This window comes from Periplaneta americana, chromosome 6, assembly GCF_040183065.1.
Source record: "Periplaneta americana isolate PAMFEO1 chromosome 6, P.americana_PAMFEO1_priV1, whole genome shotgun sequence".
NCBI classification, from domain to species: Eukaryota; Metazoa; Arthropoda; class Insecta; order Blattodea; family Blattidae; genus Periplaneta; species Periplaneta americana.
The window spans coordinates 165903986-165919770 of NC_091122.1; the positions used below are offsets into that span (position 1 = coordinate 165903986).

General features: G+C 36.6%; 1 protein-coding gene across 2 annotated transcripts in view; it reads right to left on the bottom strand.

The window, feature by feature from the left end:
- LOC138702014 (sorting and assembly machinery component 50 homolog) overlaps positions 1-15124 on the bottom strand; it is a 33464-nt gene extending 18340 nt beyond the window's left edge. Inside the window, exons 1-5 of one of the 2 annotated variants that reach the window (XM_069829488.1) lie at positions 14961-15124; positions 14774-14836; positions 9996-10070; positions 5611-5829; positions 2050-2261 (exon numbers count right to left, since the gene is read on the bottom strand). In XM_069829488.1, the coding sequence (XP_069685589.1) occupies positions 2050-2261; positions 5611-5829; positions 9996-10070; positions 14774-14836; positions 14961-14981 (590 nt within the window). In that variant the 5' untranslated portion in view covers positions 14982-15124. The remainder of the gene's footprint in view (positions 1-2049; positions 2262-5610; positions 5830-9995; positions 10071-14773; positions 14837-14960) is intronic. The other variant, XM_069829489.1, reaches the window with a different exon arrangement.
- Positions 15125-15785: the final 661 nt, after the last annotated feature.

The window sequence follows — 15785 nt, forward strand, 5'->3', positions numbered from 1 at the left end:
CGGGTTAAGCGAGTCACATGGTCTGCCTTACAGCCTGTATTAGATCACGATGGCAGTGACACAATCTATTGTTCCTAGTACACACAGCGCTCCAAGCGGCTAGCAACTATCGCGAGCTTTGCAAAAAATCACCCCAAGCTTCGCGACTGTATATACTAGACTGTGCTAATATGTTATAAATTGTATGTTATTTATATAAAATACGTTGATTTTCTTTAATTTTATATAACATTTAGGACATTGCATTTGATTAAAACAATAATTTTTTTTTTCTTTTTAAAAAAAAGGGAGCAAAATCATTTCAACTGCAGTCAACTGAAACCCCGTTAGCTTCCATGCACACCATTACACACAAAGTTTTACATGGGCCCTCCCCATCCTTTACCACAGGCTCAATTGACTGAATTGACTGGGACACAAACCTGCGATCTTAGGCACGATATGCTGGCTGGACATATCTTGTGCACCTTAAACCGCTCGGCTAATGAACCCAACACGAATTTACCCGATTATGCAGGTATACAAACTCCTGATTAAGAGTTAGACATTTGCGTGCAATAGTGGTATACTGGTATAGTGGTATAGAGCGACAGAGTACTTGAAGAGAGAAGAGATATGGCCAGAGTTTTACTGCACGGACGCCATGATAGAAAGAAAATGGACGGAAGCCTACCAAGAGCCACGACATGTTATCACAAGGCTAGCAGTCCATGGGTATCACCATAAACTGTGTGCAACAATACATTTCCACAAAGTGAACAATGATTGCGTGTGCTCTCTGTGCGGAGAAAAGTGTGAACGCTACCATATACAGCGTTGCAAAAAGAGAACCAAAACAGTGACAGAATATAGTAAAGAACCGTAATAATTCAAATCCAATACACTTTCGTGTGTACTTATACTATTATTTATTAATAGTGGTATAAGTCTTCCGGCTTCTAAGGGTTAAGTACATTTAAATGCCATCGACCTGGGCCAGGATCGAACCTACAACCTCAAGCACAGAATACCAGCACTATACCGACTGCACTACCCAGGCCGATTGTACAGGTACATAATGTTGCAAAAACGGGAATTAGTAGAATTTCGGTCATAACTGAATAATATAGTATTAAATAGCAAATTAGGAATCTGGCATTTCAATATTATTTTGTGCGAGATCGTGCGTATTTGCTTGTTTTCCGCACAAAACCAATACGCGGTAAGTGTGAAATACCACATTCAGTATTCCCAACGTAACACACATAACAATTTCCCTCTTCTTACTGCTTAAGTGCCATATTCATTTTACTGCTTTAGGCTTTTAACATATTATTTTTAGAGACGTTTAACATAGTAATAATTATAAATTGGAAACTTACCACTGCAATTTCACCTAAATTGCACTGTTAATTATTCTTTTTAAATATCTGCAAAAATTAAGTAAACTCTACAACACCACAAAAGTTACTGCATTTGTAATGCAAGTAACATTAAGGAAGCCGTGAAAAAATCAACAAGATTCCAGATGCCGATGTTATTACTGCAATATGTTATATAAATAATATTGTTAAAATATTAAAATGAAAAATAAATCATTACATAACCTTACCGTTTAAGTTCGCATTTATAGACTGGGGGGAAAAAAATACAGACGTATATCACGGCCTGCTGGAGTATCATAAACACAGAAAACATTTTATAGGAACAATGTTGAAGATAGATATATTTGTTTTCCAAAGTTGCCGTCATTGAACAGAAACCAAGATGGAGATTTCATTGCAACTAATTAGAAATTCGTCTTTCAGGTATGTAATAAACGATCTTCGCACAAAATAATGTACGATACACGAGCGGTATGTTTGTTTTCATGTTGTCGGAAATTAAAAAAGCTCAACTACATTTCGCTTTTTCAATCTTTTCCTCGAACATGAAAACGTCAACATACCACTCTTGTAACGCATATTACTATTGTGTTCACATTGTATCATTATCATAAGTTACTCTTATCAAGAGCAAAACATTAATTCTAGATGTAATATGTTAGATTAGAATGTGTATGTAACTTACACTTGACTGAATTTCCCTCGAATAGGTTTAATGTATGAGAGATTAAATCCTGATGTTTTCTTGGACCCATAACTGTACTCAGTCTGCAGTTTCTCCCCTCTGCCAAACATGTTGGGCATCCGCATGCCCACAACCAGTGAGCCTTCATTATTTCCTACAAGTGTGTTAACTCCTCCAATGATACGCTTCAATTCACGTACATGAAAGGTGATCTGAAAGTATTATGTTCCATTAAAACACTTAATATTATAGGAAGTACGGGAAAACCTGACAGAAATAAATACGAGGCGCATCCAGAAAGTAAGTTTCCCGATTTTTCCCCCTTGAAAGTAAACGTAATTAGCCGTGTCAATTGCGCATGCATAACAGATCTATGACGTATCAATCATATGCCAGCCGGACAGATCCCGCCTGGTGCCAGTAGCATGGCAGCAGTGGTCCGAAGTGGAAGCTCTTAGTCCTTCTCCCAACGCCTGCGAGGTTCGGTCAGTGATAAAGTTCTTTAATGCACAAAGTCAGTGTCTCTCTCTCTCCCTCCCTCCCCCTTCCCCCTCTCTCTCCCCCTCCCTCTCCCTCCCTCCCTCTCTCTCTCTCTCACACTCAAGAAATTCCTGTCCTCCGGTGAGCGTTTTGGCAACGACGAAGAGCTGAAGACGTCTGTCACACGCGGTTCTATTCAGACAGCAGAGTTCTACGACAGAGGGATACAAAACTTGATCCCACGATACGACAAGTGTCTCAATTCTGATGGTGGCTATGTTGAAAAATAGCTGAAACATTGCTGTACCTGTTGCCAATAAATGTTTTCCTGAAAGTGTGTATTCTTTTTTAAAAAAAAATAGGGAAACTTACATTCTGGATGCGCCTCGTACAAATAAATAAAAAGGAATTATTTATCAATTGTAGATTATAATTCATTTCACTTTGAATTAGGACAAGCAAGATGATAATTCAAACATCACATATTTTAACATAACTTAAAAGAATAAAGTAGGAACTACAAGCAATACAAGAGAAACTAAAAAATTTGAATTAATATTTATTAGAAAATTTCCACATGTGACTGGTCCTGATAACATCCTATTTGAAATCAATTTCTTGTGATGTTTTTCCAATATTTTCAGTGTTACTACAGCAATCCCAATATGTTCATTGTTGCTACAGCTATTACATTACAGATTCAAGTTCATAAAGTAGGTGGTCAAGTATTTACACAGTCCTTAACTTAGTCCCACAAAAAGAAATCTAATGAAGTGAACGTGGAGGCCCTGAAATGGGTCTTCTGCATCTGATCCAGTAACCTGGAAATGTGTTATTAAGACACTCTCCAACCTGCAGACACCAATATGGGGGAATCACATGCTATTGAAATAAGTTAGCCCACAATCTGAACATCCACACGTCCAACATGAACACACCTGAGACAGGCCAAAACTGAATATCTGGTGGCATGTGATGTAACAATGACACAAAACATTATGTAAACATCATTTCTAGTACTTCAAACTATTACCACTGTGGTGCTGCGGCAGAAGTTCAATACAAATCGAAAATTATGCTTGCATTGTTACTCAGCGAATTTATAAAGGAACTTCATAATATCTGGTTGACATTCATTCTATTCATTTATACACTGACGGATCCTTGATCTCCAGAGAACAAGGTGCCAGTGCAGGTGTTACGTGCTGTCTCTTCTCACTTTATAGATCTCTTGGGTATGGAACAACAAGGTTTGATGGAGAAATCATTGCAATAAGTGAAAGTCTCAGGAATCTTCTATGCCACATCAACAAATTTAAAAATGCAGTTATATTGTCAGACTCCAAAGCAGCTATTCTATCAATAGTCTCTAAACACACACCTTCATCTCAAACAGCAGAAATAACTAAAATGCTCTCTCAATTAATATCACTCAATAAAAGAATTGTATTCCAATGGATACCATCCCATTGTGGAATCCTGGGAAACGAGAATGCGGATGCTTTAGCAAAGAAGGGCAGCACTGCTACTTACAGACCTGTTACTAAATCTACATAATTAGACTTCAACAAACAAAATTTGATAACTCAATCCCAAGGGAAAAAATGGAACTCTCTGCATCAAAATCCACAGTTAATTCCCGATTTACCACGAAAATCGTCTGTAGCTGCATTTAGATTGCCAATAGGCCATGATTGTTTGGCCAAACACCTGCATAGAATTGGAATATATCAGTCCCCTAACTGCCCATTGTGCAACTCAAACCAAGAAATGGATTCGGAACACCTCAAAATCTGTGCTTCAGTGGCTGGCCATGATAATATCTTTGAAAAATATTGGAGTGCAAGAGGTCAAATGACTTTATTGTCAAATGCCTGGCATTAGAAAACAACAACAACAACAACATTCATTCTAGCATATTAAAGAACTCATGGAGAATTTAGCTATGTATGATATCAGAAATTACGAATTTGATTTTGTGGACATGTAGGTAATTAAGTTTGCACAACAACTTTTTGACAATTTTCCAGAAGAAACACAAAACAATTACCACAGTCAGAGATGGATACTAAATCCGTTTTCAGGCAGTTGCATTCAACTGGCTGGAATTAAAAAAAAAAAAAATTGAAATATTATGTTGTTTTCTAATGCCAGGCATTTGACAAAGTCATCTGACCTCTTCCACTCAAATATTTTTCAAAGATATTATCATGACCAGCCATTGAAGCACAGATTTTGAGGTGTTCCGAATCCATTTCTTGGTTTGAGTTGCACAATGGGCAGTTAGGGGACTGATATATTCCAATTCTATGCAGGTGTTTGGCCAAACAATCATGGCCTGTTGCCAATCTAAATGCAGCTACGGACGATTTTCGTGGTAAATCGGGAATTAACTGTGGATTTTGATGCAGAGAGTTCCATTTTTTCCCTTGGGATTGAGTTATCAAATTTTGTTTGTTAAAGTCTAAGTATGTAGATTTAATAAATCTCTTCACAGAGTAATACGTAGATTTAGTAACAGGTCTGTAAGTAGCAGTGCTGCCCTTCTTTGCTAAAGCATCCGCATTCTCGTTTCCCAGGATTCCACAATGGGATGGTATCCATTGGAATACAATTCTTTTATTGAGTGATATTAATTGAGAGAGCATTTTAGTTATTTCTGCTGTTTGAGATGAAGGTGTGTGTTTAGAGACTATTGATAGAATAGCTGCTTCGGAGTCTGACAATATAACTGCATTCTTAAATTTATTGATGTGGCATAGAAGATTCCTGAAACTTTCACTTATTGCAATGATTTCTCCATCAAAACTTGTTGTTCCATATCCATATACCTACTGATGTAATGTTGAAACTAGACTGTAGACCAGTTCTGGATCAAAAGAACGTAAGAAAACCTTGAGTTTTCAAAAGAAGCTCTTAAATTTTTTATAAAAATTACAACCTAGTATTTATACAAAATAATTTTTTCGTCTATGACTGTCATTAAAGCAAAGCAAGAAATCTTCTTGAACTTGTTTGTATCTAGTCAACACATTTCTAGTATAACATTGAATTAAAAACGAAATTACGAACTCTACTTACCTCAAGTCCTTCAGGAGTGGCATCTGGTCCAGAACTGGTATCAATGAAGATACCAATATTTCGGAAACAACCCAACCCTTCAAGTTTTCCGCGGACTTTGTGTGCGCCAACAATCACTTCTTGAAAATCCTTGGCTTTGAATAAATCTTTAACTGTATCAATGATGATATCATCCTTTGTCCTGCATAACCCATCCACATAGATTTTGTCCACACGAGCCTGTTCGCAAGAGAAAGAAGCTGCAACATATAATCTGCTAAGAGAAAGCACATTTCACTTCGACATCTTATTCTAACAAATCAAATTAAAATACACAATCGAGAACTTCGTAATATATTCATCTCCGAAAATGGGAAAATACTGTCCAAAGGAAAAAATGAAGCTCTCTGCATCAAAATCCACAGTTAATTCCCGATTTACCACGAAAATCGTCTGTAGCTGCATTTAGATTGGCAACAGGCCATGATTGTTTGGCTAAACACCTGTATAGAATTGGAATATATCAGTCCCCTAACTGCCCATTGTGCAACTCAAACCAAAAAATGGATTCGGAACACCTCAAAATCTGTGATTCATTGGCTGGTCATGATAATATCTTTGAAAAATATTGGAGTGCAAGAGGTCAAATGACTTTATTGTCAAATGCCTGGCATTAGAAAACAACAACAACATATTTCAGATATAAGAGGCTAAAGAAGAGTTGAAGATCATTGAAAAAGGAATCGTTTTCTGAAGGAATGCCATGATGTATGGATGAAAATATAATAATTATTTCCAAAATTATATTTGCATAAAGCAAATACGAAATTTCAGATAAATCCCTCTAAAAACTTCCAAATAGCCTCAATTTTAAATTCCACTAGAACTTCAACAGAAAATCTTTTTTTTTTTTTTTTTTCGGTGTTGGTAACTCTATAGCATCTATTAGATGCTTTATGGTTGTGCTAACAGATGGAGTTACTTGTCAACAATGTGACGCTGAAACGTGTGTTCAGGTTACTGCCCAGCGACAGTCCTGATGTATTTTTATATTTGTGATGATTGGTTAATTAATATTAACCCGGCACACTTACAATCACACATCCATACAGATTTCCAGACTCTAGACACCCAGGGAATTCTTCTTCAAGAAAAATTCACCGAGCGCCGAGCCCAGGAATCGAACCCGGGACCTCCTGATCTGGAAGCCAGCATGTTGACCAACAGACCACAGAGGCAAAACTGAATCGCATGTTGTGATGGGACATGTTTACCATCTCTAAAACTGAAATTATAAAGCTAGTATATTCTTTGATATTTAAGTCACAAGAACAGTGGGCCTATCTAATAAACAGAACATTCGGGCAAGTGATTGGAATCTAGAGACTTTGTGAATGTTTAGTCTTCTAGGAAAAATGTACTAGTATATGATGTAACAAAAACAATGATTAGAATTTGTTTCGTTAATGAAATTTAATCGTATTAAATATCCAGTGACTCTTAGTTCTGGATGTTGCCAGTTAGATTGATTGGAAACAGCTGAAACTAGTCGAAATGTGTTCCTGACATACTGAAGATTGGTCACTATAAGTCATATAACTAGTCTGAGTTGCATCATGCTAGTTCGACACATTTATTACTCTGTGCTTAGTTCAGTGTATAAAATTATGAAATATGATGAGATTTCTATTATAATTCATGAGAAAGACAATTACGTGAAGGAAAAAAAAAACATTCTTAATCCTGCAAGAGTAAATTTCATTATAATTATTACGAAATGCATGTTCCATCATAACAAACAATTTTTAAGTCAGTGAAAAAAGTGTAAACACATGGTATTCACTGTGGCTTATTTGTGGGCTATCTTTAAACAAAAAAGCATACACAAACAATATGTGTAATCTGGAGAATTTACAGGAAAATATTCATCAAACGAATTTTGCAATACAGCAAAATGTACTTCATGGAATTTTCTGCAATCTTTTCAACAGAAATGATGCATGTTTAAAGACTCGAGTATTTCGATCATCAGATCTAATGGTGGATACTAAAGATCAGCATAATACGATATAATATTTTGCCTGTCTCTAGTGAGCACCATTTGATTATATCATTTTTGCACGATAGTGTTTTTTGTTGTATTTACAGCTATTGTTTGTTAGGCCTTGAAAGTTAGACTTTCCACACAAAAACTTGTTGCTAGGGAAACCATTCTTCATAACATAAAACTATACTGAAATAGACTCATTACAGCGTATTTATTGTTACTTAGTTACCATTATAGCATAGTTTTGGCAAGGCTTTGAAATAATATTGTTCTAAATTTTCAATATAAAATATATTGTATTTGTAATTTAAAAAATATGGTTGGTTGGTTTCTAATGCCAGGCGTTTGACAATAAAGTCATTTGACCTCTTGCACTCCTATATTTTTCAAAGATATTGTCATGGTTAGCCACTGACGCACAGATTTTGTGGTGTTCTGAATCCATTTCTTGATTTGAGTTGCACAATGGACAGTTAGGAGACTGATATATTCCAATTCTATGCAGATGCTTGGCCAAACAGTCATGGCCTGTTGCCAATCTAAATGCAGCTACAGATGATTTGTGTGGTAAATCGGGAATCAACTGTGGATTATGATGCAGAGAGTTCCATTTTTTTCCCTTGAGATTGTGTTATCAAATTTTGTTTGTTGAAGTCTAAGTATGTAGATTTAATAAATCTTTTCACAGAGTAATACGTAGATTTAGTAACAGGTCTGTAAGTAGCAGTGCTGCCCTTCTTTGCTAAAGTATTCTTGTTTCCCAGGATTCCACAATTTAAAAAATATGATCATGCAAAAAATGTTGTACAATACACGTTTGTGAAGTGCATTACAAAATCTCGGAAACTGAAAAATTCGTTCTGCTCGTTTTTCGAACTTTTCCTCGATTTCGTAAAAAGCACTTCTCAACCTTGTATTGTAATACACTGTGTCCGGGACAAAATTTACCAATAAGAAAGTTTAATAACTCGCGTAATAATGGAGATAGGAAAATGAAATTTGCGGCAAATGAAAGAGGGACATTTTAAGTTTTATGTGTGATGTTGGCAACATTTGTTCATTGTTGTTGACATAGCTGTAATTAAAGTGGCGTTCACAGTGCAACAAAAAGTTCAATGCTGCTATTGGCTTGCTGAATTCAAGTATCCGAAGATAGTGGAGAGAAGATTTAGACAACAGTGGCCTGAGAAGCAACCACCAGATAGGCACACAATAACAACTTGGCATAGAAAGCTTCTTGAGACCGGTTCTCTTGTAGAGAAAACACCACGCGGGAAGAAAGTGACAGAAGCGCAAGTCGACAGAATTCAGCAAGCTTTCCAACGGAGCCCGTGTAAGTCTGTTCGCCGAGCCAGCAGGGAACTTGCAATTCCAAAGTCAACTATCCACGATGTTCTGCACAAGAGGTTACGTCTGCATGCATACAAGATTCAATTGGTTCAAATGTTGAAACCAAACGACTTGCCTGCACGATATTTCGCTAGTGACATGCTGTTGAAAATTGATATTGAAAAAGGATATCTGCAGAAGGTCGTGTTTAGTGATGAGTCCACCTTCCACATCTGTGGGATCGTCAACAGGCATAATTGTCGCATCTGGGGATCAGAAAATCCGCATGTAGTGAGGGAATTGGAAAGAGACAGCCCGAAGATTAATGTTTGGTGCGGACTTACACATGAAACTGTGATTGGACCGTTCTTTTTTGTGGAAAACACTATCAATGGAAATGTGTATCTTGATATGCTGCAAAATTACGCCATTCCTCAAATTCCACAGGGATATGTTTTCCAACAATTTCCAACAATGTCAAATTGTCGCTGCTTGTGCAACTGTCACTCCAGAGATGTTACGAAACACATGGCAAGAACTTGAATATTGCCTGGACATCTGTCATGCTACAAGAGGTGCACACATAGAAGTTTATTAGTGGTCATTCGAAACTTTGGAAGTCCCTTTGTCAATTCCCGCAAACAGCATTTTCATCCATCAATTATTTGGTGAGTTATTAAACTTTCTTATTGGTAAATTTTGTCCCGGACACCCTGTATACTATTGTAACAATTAATTGAAGTATGTCAATAACAGAAGTTATTACAACAATAAGTAATATCTGAACAGTGCAGCACTTTGTCTCAATCTGGCTTATGGACACCTGTTAAAAATGATGATATAGATAATTCAAATAGAAGCTCCACTTTATTGAAAAATAAATTTTCGTAACTGAAGTTGAAAAATAATATAAACAAACAAAATTGGAAGAACTAGCCAACCATAAAGAATAAGCTTGCACTTAATATGTGCTAAAAAGATATGTAATATTAAATTGCTGCTCTATGCATTTGTAGAACGATATATTTACCTTGACACCATCCAAATTTATCTGCCTCTGTTCAGTGGTTCCACCATCACCACATGGATAATGTTCCTTGTAGTCCTGTGGAAATATTAATAAATTAGTCTCTTGAAAGACATTACCGGAAGATACAGTGACACTAGTATTTCCTTATTATTATGCCTGCCTCATAACTTATTTTCTGAGCTCTGTAGTGCTATAAAAGGGATGGTTTGGTCAACACTTCTGCAAAGCTTAGAATGGCGTAGTCCTAGCGAATACTAACTAAACGAAAAACATTTGCTACTCAAACTTCTGCCAAGCTTGTAATAGTATTTCATTTAACGACAATTTCAATCGAAGGGCTTATTCAGCATCAACATTTAACTTAGATGAGAAATGACCGACGAAATTTGTCTGGAGCCCTCCATCAGAGACAAAGTTAGGCCGTGTCTCAAAGCTACATTTTCAGCTGAAGTGAACTAGATTGTTGACTAAATAGCCGGATGTGACGTCAGAAGTCATGATGCAAAGCTACATAGTGCATAGCAATAAAGTCCGTAGTAGCTAGTCAACGAAAATGCTTGCTCGATTGATGACTTGTTCACTAAACAAACATGGATACCTCTTCAGCAAATGGGGTTATGAAATCTGAAAATGCTTTGGAAGTGAACTAATGTAAATATAATGTAGAATAACACGTTAACTTTGAACACTGACATTGTTAGTACCTTCTGCACAATGTTTTAAACATTACTGTAATATATTAAGCCCTTATCTTTTCCACATAACTCGTAATGAAATTGCATTAGGACACTGCCTTCTCAATTCATTGCTGCACCGTGATATCATGGTTTTTAGAAAAATAGTCTATGAAGAAGGCCATGTTTCAAGCATACATTTCCAAAGCTCCCTAGTGTGTAGTTCACAAGTCACCTAGTTGCTAGTCACTAGTGTGTAGTTTGGACTTGAGCTTTGAGACACGGCCTTAGTTTATATGTCGCAAATCTATGACATGGCACCCACAGCTTTATTTTCTTCCTCAAGGAAACCATGCTAAAAATTTTAGGCCTATCGCCCTTTAAAATTCACTGCCTATGGCCAGGACTGAACCCGCTCATTTCAAGTTTAATGGGAATGTCAAGAACACCCGAATTTTACTTCATCATAGGAAATGTAAAGAGACAATAATGTGTTGTGCAAAAATTGATTCCGAAATAACTATGTACAAAAGAACAGTACACGTTGCTCTTCTGAGATTGTCTAAGAGCACCACTGTTCATAATGTGTGCAGAAAAACAGATGTTTGTAGATCTCTTGACTACAAAGATAGGCAAATTCTTCCAGCATGATGGAGCCTCTGTGCATTTTAGCTGACATCACCTAAATCTCACAACACCTCCATTGATCGGATGATCGTTCACCTCTGCAGACGCATGTGGACGTGAGGCCAGCAGCCAGCTGATCGGTTATGGCCCTTCATGGGCTGTCGCATCTCGGATCTATTTTATTTTATAACAGAGAGATTTAAAGATGTGGACTTTGCAGGTGATATTTGCCTGATGTCACAGTCATTCAACAATATGGACATTAAGGCCGTGTATTAAAGCTCAAGTCCATACTACACACTAGACTAGACTGCAATTCGGAAGGCGGGTGGCCACTAGATGCGCCGTAGCCTGTATGGCATGTGACGTCACAAGCTTGAACAGGAGAACCAATCAGAATCAGTCTATAACAAGCACTTCCTGAGTTTGTTTGTTCACGTGCGAGTGTTTCAATACATTGAATAAGTAAAACTAACATTTACTATGTGTATGTAAGGTAAATAAATGGAAGAAGATACTATAAAAACACAAGTATTACACAAGCAGGCGCGGAAAATAGTGTTTAAGGTGTATAATTATTATAAAAACGTTAACGAGCAGAATGCTGCCGGCCATCTTGATGCTGGCACCAACGTTGCCAACGTACAAAAAACGACTGCAGAAGCATGTGGTGTGGGATCGAGAACCGTGCAAAGAATATTGTTAGTGAAGGAAAGAGGGTTTGTTTGGTGTCATGCTTACAGTAATCAACGGTTAAGGTCATTATTGTCTTTTGATAATTTAAATTCTCTCCTGCGCTATTTGTATTGCACGTGCGTGAAGTACGATGTGGCAATGTTGTACGCTGCCTTGCTCTCTCTATCTCTCTCTCGACGCAAACGCTAGCAGACAACCCGCCTTCCGAATTGCCGTGGACTCTAGTGACTAGTAACTAGGTGACTTGTAAACTACACACTAGGGAGCTTTGGAAACGTATGCTTGAAACATGGCCTTCTTCATAGACTATTTTTCTAAAAACCATGATATCACGGTGCAGCACTGAATTGAGAAGGCAGTGTCCTAATGCAGTTTCATTACGAGTTATGTGGAGAAATAAGAGATTAATATATTGCAATAATGTTTAAACCATTGTACAGAAGGTACTAACAATGTCAGTGTTCAAAGTTAACGTGTTATTCTACACTATATTTACATTATTTCACTTGCAAAGTATTTTAAGATTTAATAACCCCAATTGCTGATCAGGTATCCATGCTTGTTTAGTGAACAAGTCTACAATCGAGCAAGCATTTTCGTTTACTAGCTACTACGAACTTGGTTGCTATCACAGTCTACTATATAGACTGTGGTTGCTATGTACTATGTAGCTTTGGATCATAACTTCTGACGTCACATCCTGCTCTTTAGTCAACAATCTAGTTCACTTCAGCTGAAAATGTAGCTTTGAGATACGGCCTAAGTTGAAAGACCGGACAGAGAAAACAAAAAAAGCTGGTCTAAAAATAAACGCAGCTAAGACAAAAGATCTTCGCATAAATAACAAAGTGAGGGATCTATTGATTCTTGGAAATGATGACACAGAGCAAGTGGGCAGCTTCTGCTACCTGGGTAGTATGGTAACATGTGATGGGGAGCAGGGAAGGATGTCCATTCCTGCATTTTAGATAAAGGAGTTTTTGCCTAGTTAAGCTCAATCTGGAGAACACGGAAGATACTTCTAAAGACAAAAATTACGTATTTTCGAGTTAAATGTGAAGTCAGTATCTACTCTTCTGAGAGTGTCATATGTGGAAAATAGCTGGCAGAATAACCAAGAGCTTACATTTATAAACAGATGTCTATGGACCCTCCTTGGAATAAGATGACCGAATGTCACTTCCAATGAGAATCTGTGGCGAAGAACATGACAAACAAGAGTGGATTCAGAAATGAAATTGGCAGTGGATCGGACATACTCTGAGGAGGGGATCAAATCATATCTTATGGCAAGCTTTGAAATGGAACCCACAAGGAAAAAGATGTTGAGGGAAACCAAAGACGACCTGGCAAAGAACCATCCAACAACTTAATAAAATGATGGTGGTCAGTCTGTCATGAAACCAGGCAGAGGCAATGGCAATGGTTGGAAGCCCTATGTTTTCCAGTGGCACGATAGCAATTACGAAGAAAAGAAGGGTAGGAGAGGCCTACTGATATTCTATGTACCGGTACATCTATAAGCAAATCTTAGCCCTGAAAAGGAACAACTTGACTATGAACACACGATGCAACTCTATGATGGAAACAGCAAGAAATGATCGTCGGTTTACACGAAAAACACAATAAATCAAAAATATTACTTCTGAGGAAAAGGCTTTTAAATGTTCTTGACAAAACAGAAACCTCAAAATATTATTTTCAGTAAATTGTTTCTCTTTATGTTTCTTTAATTTTCCAATTTTAAGCTCATACACATACAGTAGACTATGTATATTATATACATACGCATTTTTCTCAGATAGGTCTATTATATTTTTTACTTAATGTGTTTTCGTTGTAAATCGATGAGATTTTGTGTCAGACTAGAAGTTTTAAAGATCATTCATTCATACAATTTCCGAATGTGATTAAATAAATCTCTAAAGTTACTGATTGTTTGGTACCATAAAGTATATGGAGCAAACAATAACATCTAAAGGGATTGTGACGATTGTGGTCTTTCTGATAGGCCTACCGTTCTTTCCACGTAGAATTGTTTGTAAAATTTTCAGTACCCAATACCCTCTTTCACAACTTTCATCACTTGCATCATGCCCTATTCAAAAGGTGACAAATTACCTCAGATAACAAGCGATTGTTTTGCATTGTCATAGTTACTATTTTATCAACCTGTTAATCACAGATAATAAAACTGAAATGAACCGACAATAATAGGCTTAGGCCTACATTTAACGTCTTAACACTCATGATCAATGAATGAATAGGGCACTAAAATACTGAGGCAATAATTGATCGAATAAAACCTCTTCGTGGCATAAGGAAGGGAAGATGAAAATAACACTGAAATATGGTGCAACAGTCAGTAATTTCATTTTGCAAGCAAAATGAACTTAGCATTAATTATCTGTATAAAAGCTACGTGCACATGCCGAACTCAGATATTTGGTTTAATGTTCTGAATAATAGCCTACAAAGCAATAATTCTAGCGTTTAATTACACACAAGCAGTTGTAATTTGCAATTTATTAGTAAAAATTTACAGCATCTCACACTAAAGCTTAAGTCTTAGTACAAACATAACTATTACTGAATTGCACTATCTTACTCAATAAAACTAATGAAAAATTACGTACTATATCAACTAGTGTTCGATACTAAATGAGAAGAGATTGTTTTGAAATTAATCTATATATACGTACTTTTAATAGCACACAGGTAACACACAAAATTTGTTACGGTTAGCACAGGAAAGGGACATTCTAACCTACCGGTACCTACTTCGATATCATTTCCAACAGAAGTTGACTGAACATCCTCGACAGTCTGCTCGGGAGGGACATCCTCATAAACAAATAGAATTTAGTAAGCAAAATAAATAAGGTATTCAAGAATTAACAACCGGTACTATTTATAGGTATTACACAACCTAAAAGAAAATCATACATATATTCCAATGAACATTTACCTTGGCGTGAACCGTCCCCATAGTTCAATACAACCTCTTGAGGTTGAGTTATTTATTTAAATAACTTCATATACAATAAATTTAGTAGTGGATTTCTAGGGAACCCATATGATTTTCAGCAGCATAAGAATCCATCGTTGTCAAGAAATTACCATGACTAGCTTTACATTCGGAATTGATTCGGTTTGTAATGAAGTCAACATAGAGTTGGTCACGACATTTTCAATTACCATGGGTCGGTCTCAAACAAAGTCACTATTTTATATTTTCCAGGTAAGAAATTTCACCTTACTAGTAAATATTAATAAACATTAATATTTTTCTTACTGATTCTCTATTGTCAATATTTGGTTTTTAGGTACATTACAAAGCATGACAGCTAGGCCTCAACCAACGGATTTAAAATCGCCATTTTCAGGCTGCGCAAAATTGTTTATATGATACATCAGTATCAGTTTACTGCAATAGGATGTGTGTTTTAGTGTCATGCTACTGCGAGAAAGATTAAATCAGTATGAATTCTTCTTTAACGTACGAGATATTATTATATCTAAATTCATTTTACTTTGGAATGTTTGCTTTATGTGAATTTGGAATGGGGGTATTTAAAGCAGTGAATCTCCCTTACCCAACTGGAACACTAGTGTCCGAATTTTTGTTGCTGCTATTTTTGTGTTGCACAGAATCTGTACGAATTTTTTTGGGCCGCAAAGGAAACTTAACAGAACGTGGTTTCTCAGTTCTAGTATCAATAGGACTTACTATACCATCAGTATTTGGAATATTGTACTTCCTCATATGGCAAACTTATGTGCTACGTCTAGA